Raw genomic sequence first — 13,299 nt, 5'->3', positions numbered from 1 at the left:
ACCATCCCCGATAGAGGAGGTCCTGTCTTCAGTGAAGGGTATATGGGTAGCTGTGCTTCCCTGCTAGAACCTCCAAACAAGATCAAGAGAAGCTACATTCTGAAAGACCTCATGGAGAAGTTGTAACCTATAACTTGGTATCATAAACATTTGAATGATCCACTGCATTGTGGTAGTTTGACCCTGTCAGTAGAGGATGTAAGGCTGAGAGTCAGCAATACAGTCATGTGTTGCTTAATGACAGGGATACAGACTGAGAATGTGTCGTTAGGTGATTTTGTCCATGTATGAATATCATAGAGTAGCCTACTACATATACATATAGGCTATATGATATAGCATATTGCTTCTAAACTACAAACCTGTACAGCATGTTACTGTACTGAATACCATTGGCAGTTACAATGCAATGGTAAATATTTGTGTATGAAAACATATCTAAACGTGGACAAAGTATGGTAATAATTGGTATAGAAGATTAAATAAAAAGATATACTTGTATAGGGCACTTGATGAGTAGAGCTTACAGGACTGGAATTTGCTCTGAGTGAATCAGCAAGTGAGTGGTGAGTGAATGTGAAAGCCTAGGACATTACTGTACTCTACCGTAGACTTTATAAATGCTGGGCTACACTAAATTTATTAAAATTTTTCTTTAATAATTAACCTTGATTTACTGTAATTTTTTTAAATTTGTAAACCTAATTTTTAAAAAGTTTTTGATGATTTTGTAATAAAAATTAGTTTAAAACACAAACATATATACCCATATAAAAATATTTTTATATCCTTATTTTATAAGCGTTTTTATTTTCAATTTTTTAAAAACTTTTTAAACTTTTTTGTTAAAAACTGAGACACAAACAGACATATTAGCCTAGGCCTGCAGGATCATCAATATCACTGTCTTCCACCACCACATCTTGTCCAACTGAAAGGTCTTCATGTGTAATAACAGGCATAGAGTTGTCATCTCCTATGATAACAATGACTTCTTCTGGAATACCTCCTGAAGGACCTGCCTGAGGCTGTTTTACAGTTAACTTTTGTTTAACAAGTAAGAATATAGTCTAAAAGAACCATAAAAGTATAGGAGAGTAAAACCATTAACAGTCCTTTATTATCATTGTCATGTGTTATGTATTGTGCATAATTGTGCTATGCTTTAATACAACTGGCAGTGCAGTAGATTTGTTTATGCCAGCATCACCACACACATGAGTAATGTGTTGTGCTGGGATGTTATGAAAGCTAAGATGCAACTAGACAATAGGAATTTTCATTATCAAAGGACCACCATTGTATATTTGGTCTATCGAAAACATTGCTACGTGACATGTGACTGTATTTTTAACCATTGCACTTGGTTTTCTTATTTTCTATAAGTCTTAAGTCTTACACTTAGTCCTACTTCATATTACAATGTTTTTATTATTCGCTTGTGCAATCTTCATAAATCTATATTTGTGGTATTTTTTCTCAGTCTAATTTTGCATCTGATTGCAGGAACACTAATTGTAAGGCCTACCTCCTTGCCATTTTTCAGTCTTTAAAATTCTTTTATTCAGTGGAAGTCTCAAATTGAGGACTTCTGCAAAGTGCTGGATATTCGTTCACTTTTTCTTGGCCCTTGGAACCTAATTGATGTTGATCTGGCTTTCCTGATTATCCTAAGACTAGGTTATACAGTCTTAATATAGCTTATCAAAGTTCATAATAATGTAGCTATTAATGTGCTAATCCCAAGGGGCTTTATCACCATTGCCTCCATCTAAAGTAGGGGACAGTGAACTTTCATGTTTATTAAGCATTATGTAGGTGCTCTTCTAAGCACGTTCCATGGATTGACCTTTAATAGTTCTAAGACCTCAAGAGGTAGATATGCCATTATCTCCATTTTACAGATGAGAACACTGAGGCACAGCAAGGCCAAGTAACCTTCCCAGGTCACAGAGCTGACAAGTGGTAGAAATGGGATTGATCCTTGCATTCTGGCTCCAGAGTCCACACTGTCAGCTGCCGTTTTTCAAAGGATTTTAAATAAATGAAGACCTGACAGCTGAGAGATTTGAGAGCTGTTTTGGTGTGGTAAAATCAGATGTGTTATATATTCTTCAGCGTCTTTCTATTAATCTGCATTAGTTCATCACATAGGCCTCAGGAATGTCAAAATTGAATTATGATGTATAGTAGAAAAGTAAGTTGTCCAGTAGTTTTCATCCTGACTTCTTTCTTGCGTATTTATAAATTTTTAAGTGCTGTACAGGTGGATTCTTGGCAAGCATGTGGAAGCTCAACCTTAAGATTTGATTTTTCTGATATTGCAGGCCAATCATTTTGAATATTAGACTTTTAAGATTGATTTTGGAATTTCTCATCCATTAGCAGGTTTTCACCTTTCTCCTTAAATTCATATTTTTACTTGAAATCATACAGCATATTTGTAGCAATATGACAGCATAAATATACATAACCCAAATTGAATGACTTATGAAGGAATTACTTGTGAAAGCTCATTGGAGTAAAATTTCCTCTCAAATAATACGTTAGGTCATATGACTGAGTCTATTAACTATTTTTCTGTTATACCATGCCAGAAAAGAATTTTAAAAGTTAGTTTATGTTTTGTGTAATCATGTTCTTCAGAATGGAGATATGTGAGCATCATGGTTTCTGGGTAATTCTGCTGCTCCTCTCTTTAAAAATGGAGATGCCACTTGCAACTTATCCCACTGCTGAGTATTCTAGCAGTGGTAATGGTTTCACTCCATTGCATCCATCCAGAACTTTCACTCAGGTCTCCCCATCACCCAGCATTTTTTAACATTGATCAGTAAGGCCTATAACCGGTTTTAGGCTAGCATCACCAGAGGTCTGGGGCAAAGGGGAAATTGACTTTATATTCTTAGTAGCTAATATTCCATAAGTGCTTTATATATATATTGTTGTTATTGATCATCTATTCAAGAAATATATATTGAGCAACTGCTGTGGTATAGGCTCTGTGCTGGCTAGTGAAGATACATGATTGACAATGCTGTGCTGGCTTGGTTCACAGTCCTGTGGGTACATGGTGGAGTAAAATAAGTACAATTAATTTCTCCGAGCTGTGCACAGCAACACACAGAAGGAGAGATAACTCACCCCGCTTCAGAGGGGTGGGACAGAGAATGAGGTTAGCCTCCCCGATGTCCTTGTGCTAGTTTTAGCTGTTTTGAGGTGTTGATAAAAAGCTCCAGGAGCTGGCAGGAGGAGAGCAGAGGAATAGAGCTTACAAAGCACAAAGGCCATGACAGCATGCCAGACAGGGGTGAAAGAGGACAGGGGAAATGTAGTCAAGTGTCTCTTCTCAGAGGATCTTATATACTGTGTTTAAAAGTGTTGATTTGCTGGGCACAGTGGTTCACGCCTGTAACGCCAGCACTTTGGGAGGCCAAGGTGGGAGGACTACTTGAGCTCAGGAGTTTGAGACCAGCCTGGGCAACATAGTGAGACCCCATCTCTAAAAAAAAAAAAGCCAGGCTTGGTGCCACGTGGCTCTGGTCCCAGCCACTCAGAAGGCTGAGGTAGAAGGATTACTTGAGTCCAGGAGGTCAGAGCTACAATAGGCTATGATCACACCACTGCACTCTAGCCTGCGTGACAGAGTGAGGCCCTGTCTCAAAAAAAATATATAACATTTGGATCTGTGCCTAAAAATGACAAGAAGCCACTGAAAAAATCCAAGCAGAGGAGTCACATGATCGAATCTCAATCTGAAAAGAGTTAGTCCAGCAAGGAGGTAGAGACTAGTAAGAGGCAGCTACCAGAGACTAAGCCAAAAATGGTGGGAGCTTGGCTGCAGTAGAATGAATGGAAAGGTGCCTGATTTCATGGAAACTGGGGCTGGAAATAATTTGATGGGAGAGGGAGAGGAGTCCAGGTTCCTACATTTCTGGCTTGAGTCCTTGTGAATGAATGGCAGAATGTTAATGGAGAGAGAGGAGAAGGCAGGAGGAAATGGAGAGTAGCAGAAGAGATGACGGTCCTAGTTTTGGAGATGTTAGATTTGCACCATAACCACTTCTGAGTGAGGTCTTCAGACATTTACTGGAATTGTTCAAAATTGCAGTAGAACTTTCAGTTTATTTGCCTTTTTATGCATACTCATCATTATACTTTGAACAACTTTCCATTTTCCCCAGGTACTTCTGAAATGTATCTTCCTCTTAAATCAAAGTCCAAAAAATTGTCGAATGCTAAGACAATCTAAAACTCATTTTAAAAAACTTTTCTATTGGGGTATAATTTACACACGTGGAAGTGCTTAAATGTTGAATTTTTCCATGCGTATATACCTGTACCCATTACTCAGATCAAGATAAAAAGATGTAAACCTTTTAGCATCCCAGAAATATCTTCCTCTTCCTACCTCTCAGTAATACCCCAACCAGAAGTAACCACTCTTGTGAACTGTGTCATCGTAGATTAGTTTTGTCTGCTCTTGAATTTAAGATCCGTAAACACACACATTTGTTTTTGCGACTTGTTTCTGTTCAACATCTTGTCTGTGGTTTCATCCACCTTGTTATATGTAGTCATTTGCTCTAATTCATAACTATTTCCTACAGTTTTTAATCCATCCTAATGTTAATGGACACAGTTTTTTTTCCCCTCAGTTGTTGACTATGAAGAAAGCTGCTATGAATATTTTTGTACTGCCTTTTTGAGGGAATATAAGCATTCATTTATGTTGGATATGTAAAGGTATACATAAAATGTCTAGTTGTTCTCAAACAATTCCACTTACATAAAAAGTTTTGGTTGCACATGTGTAGATAGTAGATAGAAATTGTTAGGAAAGGAGGAAAGAAGAAAGGAAATATTAGAATCCAGCTTTAAAAATTATATCAAGATTTTGCAGGGCGTTTCTGTGCACCAGCTCCTTTTCTAGTTTAATTGTAACACAAATCCAATGCTGTGATAGTAAAACAAATCAGATACTGAAGTTAAGAATGAAAAAAACATTGTAAAAACTTGGATAGGAATTAATTTTACTTCTTTTAAAATATTTATATACTTTTATTGTCAACCATTTATGTTATCAATATGATTTAAATTTATTTTAATTTTCAAAGCAATATATTTTAAATGCAGCTTATAGTGTCCAGATGATCCTTGAAACTGTTTCTTGTGTTTATTTTTCAAATACCATACTAGATTTCCGTTTCTTTTTAATAGAGTGAAAATATTGAAGAAAGAAATTTAATGCTGTGTTTCTTAAAAGATTGAGATTATTCAGTTCAGTTGTAATTCTCGAGTGCTCTAAAGAACCTCAGATTTTCATCAGTAGCTTTGCAAGTCATCCCCAGGGGCTTCTTTTGGTAGTTGATTATTCTGTTACCAAGTTGTCCTTAAAAAAAAAAAAAAAAAATTACTGTGTTGGTGGGTTTTTTAAAAAGTAGAATGAAAATGAAGCAATTTCACAGTCTATGTCTGGTTGGTCCTTTAATTTAGATTTCCCCTTATTTTTGCAGATACTTAAAGCTTCAAAAAGACTGCCCCTACCACCACAGGAGGACCAGCCTAACCATACGCTCCAAAAGATGGCTGTGATAGATCTTGTGAAGCAATTACTGAGCAGATCAAGATCTTTGGGAAGGAACACTAAAGATGTTTTCAATGAATTATAGTCCACTGGCATTTTAGTGTATTTTTTTTTTCTTTTTAGAAACACATGTTTCTAAAAAATGTCATGTTGCATTCCTGCATGTCCCTTTTGATAGCATTAGTGGATCCATTGGATTTCTTTTTTCTTTTTATGACATAGATTTTAGTCTTACCTGAATTTATGTGTGTTTTTCAGACAGTAGTTAATAATTATATTGGTGATGTAGCAGCAATTGTGTTGGCAGGGTTTGCATATATTATTAGTAATTAGCACTAACTGTTGGACTGACTTGTGTAAACTGCGTTAAACATGATTTAAAAGCTATTAAGAGTACTTTGTGTTAGCACTCCTAAGAATGCTAACAGAGATCATCATTAGCTGTGAAGATTTGAGTTGTATATATCTGCACTGATATTCTTATCAGAAACTTCTACATTAGCTTCAAGTATTCAGATTAACACTTTTGAAATTGTTGTAGCTTTTAGCTGATTAATTAGAAAAATTTAATATTTCAATGAAAATTTTAAATTATCAGTTATTTATTTTTTCAAATGAGAGGGGAAAGCTGAAATTCCTTGTTAAGACACAAGGAAAAAGAATGACCCTACTATTATCATGCAAAAATGCTTTGTTAGCACCTTGGATTAATCGTATAATAGCTATAGTCTCTTCAGCATTTGTTTAAATTTTAGAAAATCTGTATAAATTACTGGTGCATAACTTAAAGATTATTCTGCCTTTGGCTAATTAAGTAATTCCCCTGCAGCACTAGAGACCGCTCAGTGCTCTAACTAGATGAACTCAGTAATGCCTGGATCTGGGCTGATTGAGGATGTGTGAAAAGCTCACAGAGCCCCATGCCTGCTGCTATTTCACAGCGATGAGCCTTTTTCTTTCTACACTGAAGATTTTCTTCTTTATTTAATGTGGTTTATTTTGGCTCAGAAATAATTGCTGTGTTGAAAATAATCCTTTGTCAGAAAAGAAGGTAGCTACCACATCATTTTGAAAGGACCATGAGCAACTATAAGCAAAGGACCATGAGCAAAGGACCATGAGCAACTATAAGCAAAGCCATAAGAAGTGGTTTGATTATTAGGGGTAGCTCTTGATTTTGTTAACATTAAGATAAGGTGACTTTTTCCCCCTGCTTTTAGGGTTAAAATCAAAGAGATTTCTATATTTTTATCACTATAGATCATAGTTATTATACAAAGTAGTGAGTCCTGCATGGGTACTCAATGTGTAATGAAACCTGAAATAATAAGATAATAAGAAAAGCAATAATTTTCTAAAGCTGTGATATGGATGATACAGAGGTGATACTCAAATTATAATAAAGCTCTTCATTTTGTGAATTATAGAATGCTACTTTTTATAAAGCCATATTTTTTTAGGAAAACTAAGTGACATAAAACTGATGAACGAGTAAAATAAGTTTCACTGGATTTTTGTAGAACTCTGGACGTTGAGGATTCATTATGCTGTGGTTAACTTTAAATATTTTTTAATTCCAAATATCTGAATTAATGAGCCTTGTCTTTATAAATATGTGCCATTGTGCAACATCAATGAATTTTCTAAAAATAATGTAAATGTCTTCTATTAAATGTTGAGTGCAATAAAATACGGAAGAATTCTCTATATTGTCATTATTTTTGAAGTATAAGATATTTTTAATTTGTTACATAATAAAATCAGTTCATTTTATCCTTACTGGTATTTTAGAAGATTATAGCATTTTTGATAACTAAAATTACAAAGGAATACCTTCAGCCAGTTAACGTATTTCTAATAGATAATGCTTATTTTACATTTACTATCATGCTACATTGCCAGGAGGCAAGATTAAAATTAAATAGCCCCTGCATCCATCCTTTGTAGATTTTGTCCTGCACCTAGAAGTTTTGATTATTCCCTGGATAGCCTGCTGCACCTTTTTCCCCCGAGTTTTTAATTATTATGAGTATATAGTAGATGTATAAATTTGACTATATGAGATATTTCAATACAGGCATAGAAAATATACAATAAATTATTGTTGGCTATAGTAACCCTGTTGTACTATCAAATATTAGATCTTATTCATTGTGTATAACTATATTTTTGTACCCATTAACCATCTTCACCTCCTGCTCCCCTCTCCCCCAGCTACCCTTCCCACCCTCTGGTAACCATCCTTCTACTCTCTACCTCCTTGAGTTCAATTGTTTTAATTTTTAGCACCCACAAATTAGTGAGAACATGTGATGTTTGTCTTTCTGTGCCTGGCTTATTTAACCTAACGTAATGACCTCCAGTTCCATCCATGTTGTTTCAAATGACAGGATCCCATTCTTTTTTATGGCTGAATAGTACTCCATTATATGTGTACACACATTTTCTTCATTCATCTGTTGACAGACCTTTAAGTTGATTCCAAAGCTTGGCTATTGTAAATAGTGCTGCTATAAACATGGGAGTGCATATATTTCTTCAATATACTGATTTCTTTTCTTTTGGATATATACCTAGCAGTGGGATTGCTAAGAGAAAACAATGGGGAAACTGTCCAGGACATTGGTTTAGGCAATGATTTCTTGAGTAATACCCCAAAAGCACAGGCAACCAAAGCAAAAACGGAAAAATGGGATCCCATTAAGTTACAAAGGTTCTGCACAGCAAAGGAAACAACAAAGTGAAGTGATAACCCACAGAATACATCAAAGTATTTGCAAACTACCCATCTGTCAAGGGATTAACAATGAGAATATATAAGGAGCTCAGACAACTCCATAGGGAAAAAATCTAATAACCTGATTTTTAAAATGGGCAAGAGATCTGAATTCTCAAAAGAAGACATAAAAATGGCAAACAGGTATACAAAAAGGTGCTCTACATTCTTGATCATCAGAAATGCAAATCAAAACTACATTGAGATATCATCTCACCTGAGTTAAAATGGCTTTTATCAAAAGACAGGCAGTAGTGAATGCTGGTGAGCATGTGGAGAAAGGGGAACCCTCATGTACTGTTAGCGGGAGTGCAAATTAGTTCAACCAATAGGAAGTTTCTCAAAAGACTGAAAATAGAACTACTGCCCCACCTTATACATGACTTCATACTGGGAGGATATTAATTTCATCGTGAGTGGATGGAAGGGCAGAAATGGGCATGGAAAGTTCTCTTTTCCATTTCCAGTCTTCATTCTCTGGACAGAAAAGGAGAACTAAATAAGGAAGAAGTCCCTGGGCTTCTAGAACAGGTTGTTTTCAGCTCCAGCATGTCCAGAGGAAACAAAAATAAACACTAATAGTAAGCAGACCCACTTTTATTGAATGTACCCGCTCAGCTAAGTACTGTGCGCACATGTCAGGGAGCTGAGTTTTCTCAGCAGCTAAGTATTACTCCTGCCTGCAAGTGAGCAAAGCCAAGGTCAGAGAGGTGGGGTGCCTGCTGGCCCAAGGTGACACAGCAGTATTCAGAGCAACTCTCAGGCAGCTGGTGCGAGGTGGAAGCCATTGGAGGGAGGCCAAAGCGTGGGTAGGAAGATGGTTAGGCAACTTACTAGTAATAGGTGATGGTGATACAGCATGAGCTAAGGAAGTGCTAGTAGAGAGAGAAGGAGACTGGAAAGCTGTGAATGAGGACTGGTCAGTGTGGGCGCTCAGGGATAGAGCAGAGTCCCATGTCCAGGTGCAGGGAGAGAACCGATGCCAGTGTGGTAATGCACTCATTACCACAGGGATGCACAGGCCTGGGTGGAAATTCGCTTTGAATGTATGTTGAGTCCAGCAAGAACTGCTCACCAGCAGGTTAGCGCAGTGCTGGAACATGATATAGTACAGTATATCTGTTTTTTGTTTATTTTTGAGATGGAGTCTCGCTCTGTTGCCAGGCTGGAGTGCAGTGGTGCGATCTCAGCTCACTGCAAGCTCCGCCTCCTGGGTTCAAGCGATTCTCCTGCCTCATTCTCCCAAGTAGCTGGGACTACAGGCACGCGCCACCACTCCCAGCTAATTTTTGTATTTTTAATAGAGACAGGGTTTCACCATGTTGGCCAGGATGTTTTCAGCTCTCGATCTCTTGACCTTGTGATCTGCCTGCCTCGGCCTTCCAAACTGCTGGGATTACAGGCATGAGCCACCGTGCCTGACCGAGTACAGTATATCTGAATCCACAAAATCCACAAAAGTGATTTGCTTTAGTGGTTGCATTTAAAGATTAATATCCTATTCTTTTTAGTAAGGTGTTTATTGTTCTGACAAAATATTTAAAGGAGAAGAAAAGTAACGTTAAGATAGGTAAAGAGTAGTGTAACATCTTTCTTTTCTGAATATGAATATTTAAACACTAACTATGAGTTACATGTGAGCTTGTACTTTTGTAGTTTTCAGGGGTGGGCTGAGCATATAGCTCCCTTTAGTTAGTGAATTCCCCATTACTGGGATATAGAGTGTGATTAAAGTAGTATTTTATGGAATATAGCTTCTGAAATTGGTTTTGTTTGTTTTGTAACCCTAGACAAGATTCCTTAGCCTCTCTATGCCTCAGTTGCCATATTTGTAAAATGATAACTACCTCCTATGAATGATGAGAAGTTTAAATGGGATAGTCTGTGTTAAGTGCTTAGAACAATGCCTGCATATAATATAGGCTCAAGTCATTTTCCTCTTTGGCACAGTGAGATTCAAATGAGATCTTCCAGAGAAGCATAGGTACAGAGAATAAAGCAAAGTAGTACTTCATTATTATCTCTGTAGAATGCTCGTGGGGTAAGCTGAATCTCATAGAAAGCTCCTTTACCTAAGCTAAATTTAAGCAATAAAACTCATAGAGCCTAAAACGTATTCTCTGCGTATTTTCTCCATATCCGAAAGGAGTCTCAGAACTCAAGCTTGTTGATGTGAGGTGAAGGACAGAAGAGGACAAGAATGAGAATAAGAGAGCTTTTGGCCTGGGGCCTGGAATGATCTGGGCCAGGCTTTAGGTCAGACTGCCACCCCGCTTTTAGATACAGCATGGGAAGTGGAAGAAAGATGGTGGGCCTTGTTTCTGGGCATATGTCCAACCACACTCACTCTCCACGTTCCTGGGAGGATGTGAGTCCAGAGGATGTGGGGAGACCTGGCCAGGGCTCTCCCACATCAGGATCAGCACCTTCCACTTCTATTTGGAATGTGACCAGTTCAAACCACTCCTCCTTCCTTATTTCCCTCCCAAGAGTGGGAAGATCTGTGGAGAGCCCTAAACTCCCCTTCATGACCAGCACCCACCTGTTCTATCTAATCCAGTTAGAAACTTGCATTTTACGCTTGACTTTTCTAATCACATTAGCCATATGCAATGACTGGGGGATATGGATGGTTGCAGTGTTCCTGCAGGTACTGCTGATCCCACTAGAAAGAGCTCCTTCAGGACTGGGATTTTTGATGCTTTTCTTCATTGCTGTATATCCAATGACTACAAGGGTGCCAGGCAGACATTATTAGGTGCTCAGTTAATATTTACTGAATGAATGGTATTGAATGGTCTAGTTCAGCTACTTAACTTTATAACAAAGAGGTTATAGTTAAAAAGATAAGAAATTCTAGAACATTCTACGAAGACCTACAAGTCTTTAAAAAAAAAAAAATCCTGCATTATTCTTGCAGCACTGCCCAGGAGGTATGTGCTGTCAACCTTATAAAATCAACTCTTTTCAAAAGTCAAGACTGGCATTTCTCCGTCCGCTTATTTCTCTTTGAAGAAAGGTACACAGTGGTTCAGTGGAAAGAACGTATGCTTTGGAATTATGTAAACTGCTGGCCTTGATAGCTTTGGGGACTCTAATTTCTCAGCCATCTATTTTCTCCTGTGCACAAAGAGGGAGGTAAGACCTTCTCCAAGGGTGTGAGAAGACAAGAGAAACCATAAATGATGTGCTTAGCACTTAGCCTGGCACACTAGATTTCAAAGTTAGTTCCCCTTTCTTCCTCTTATGGAGCAAAAACACTTGACTTATAAAAAACCCTTCCCTGCATTAAAACCAGCCTCAGATTTACTTTTTATCTCCCCAAATTGAAATGTTCTATATGAATGAATGTGGGAAACTCCACACCAACAAATTGAGTGATCCGCGTCAATGTTCACTTGACTGCATCCCTGATCTCACTGACATCCTCAAGCAGCTTCTGTGGGAGAGGACAGAGTCTGATTTTTTATCAGTCTCCCAGACTCTGTCTTGTTCCCACTCCAACCCATGTGCATATGCCCATGTTCCTAGAAATACCCAAAGAACAGATAAGTTCCTACTAGTGCTGTAATCAACTGATTACCTTGAAAATTAGATCCTAATTTACCTTACACAGTCGTCCTGATGTAAAGTTATAGGTGCACAAATGAGATTAAAAGCACATGGTCAGCTCATATGCTGCTGTTTTCCTTGTGAGGGATGGATGTTCTTTGGCTAGTCTAGGCTCTTGGTGGGTGCCACTGTCCTAGGTGATTCTATTTGTGGAAGAGACACTGACTGTGATTTACTTAGTGCATCTGACACAGGTGGGGTCTTGGGTTCATCTCTGGCTTCTCACCTGGGCTTCCGCACGAGCTCCCCCAATGGATCATCTGTGTATATGTGAAGTCCTTAGAGTAGCAGACTAATATTCCAAGCAGTGTGACATGCTGCATTCCTTTAAAGCACATGATGTCAATTATTCAAGTTGTTTCCTGGTTTTAAGAGACAATAACAATATTGAACAAGCTTTAATGATGGCTTCTCCCCACCTACATGTCTTTGTACCTTAGAGATACCTGGAGTTGATGTATATCACCCACTCCAACTCTCTTACCTTATAGACAAGGAGTACTTAGCCTGGTGCTTAGTCAGTGCTTGGTGACTTTTAGTATAAGTAATTGAAATATGCCCAAATCTTGATATTTTCTAATGAACTTCATTTGTAATGAATTCAGGATTTAGGAAAATTGCTTTGTATGATCAAATATATTTTTCTTTGATTATACTTATTGAATTCATTTAAATATTGTCCTATATTTTGAGATACTGAATGGTGACTTGCATAGTACTTACTATGTTTTGTCTTTAATTTTCAGAAACAAATAGAACAACAGATGATCCACAACAAAAAGCAAAAGGTGAGATTGTCAAATAAACAGCCTTTAAAATATACATGGGGAAAAGAATAACGTGATTTTATTTTCCATCGAAAAATAACAGTTTTATTTTATGTCACTAATTAAAAGAATTTGCTTCTAGGTTTGTTATTTCAATGATTTTATCATCGACCACTTATTAATATTTTACATAAACATTAAGAGCCAAAGCACAGAAAGAGATTGTAATTCTAATTCTAAATAGTTTCTAATTCTAGTTTTGACATTCACACTCATGTGTCCTTCAGAAAAATACTTAACTTTTGTGCCTCAGTTTTCTCTTCTGTAACATAGGAATCGTAAGAGTACCAACTTCTGAAGGCTGTGTTTCCATGATAGTAATAAAATAAAAATATACGTAAAGTGCTTAAAGCAATAGCTAACAGGGAAAGCACTTAAGATACATTAAATATTATTTATTGTTGTATGTCAACAACTGTACTAGGCATAGGAATCCAAAGATTCCTAGAACATGATATCTTTTTCAAGGAACTCTGAATTGTTGGAAAGACATGGAA

At 37.2% G+C, this 13,299-nt stretch overlaps 1 protein-coding gene across 6 annotated transcripts in view; it reads left to right on the top strand.

Moving 5' to 3' along the window:
• Nucleotides 1-13,299, top strand: part of ASPH (aspartate beta-hydroxylase) — a 227,846-nt gene that overhangs the window by 94,110 nt on the left and 120,437 nt on the right. For 5 of the 6 annotated variants that reach the window (XM_010360355.2, XM_010360353.2, XM_030937465.1 and 2 more), the window contains one exon: nucleotides 12,722-12,763. In XM_010360355.2, coding sequence (XP_010358657.1) covers nucleotides 12,722-12,763 — 42 coding nt within the window. Of the gene's footprint in view, nucleotides 1-5,516; nucleotides 7,295-12,721; nucleotides 12,764-13,299 lie in introns of those variants that run through there. The other variant, XM_010360361.2, reaches the window with a different exon arrangement.

The sequence above is a fragment of the Rhinopithecus roxellana genome, chromosome 9 (assembly GCF_007565055.1).
Source record: "Rhinopithecus roxellana isolate Shanxi Qingling chromosome 9, ASM756505v1, whole genome shotgun sequence".
Classification (NCBI taxonomy): Eukaryota; Metazoa; Chordata; class Mammalia; order Primates; family Cercopithecidae; genus Rhinopithecus; species Rhinopithecus roxellana.
Note: the sequence above shows the minus strand (reverse complement) of the source record. Positions and strands in the feature narration are given on the sequence as shown.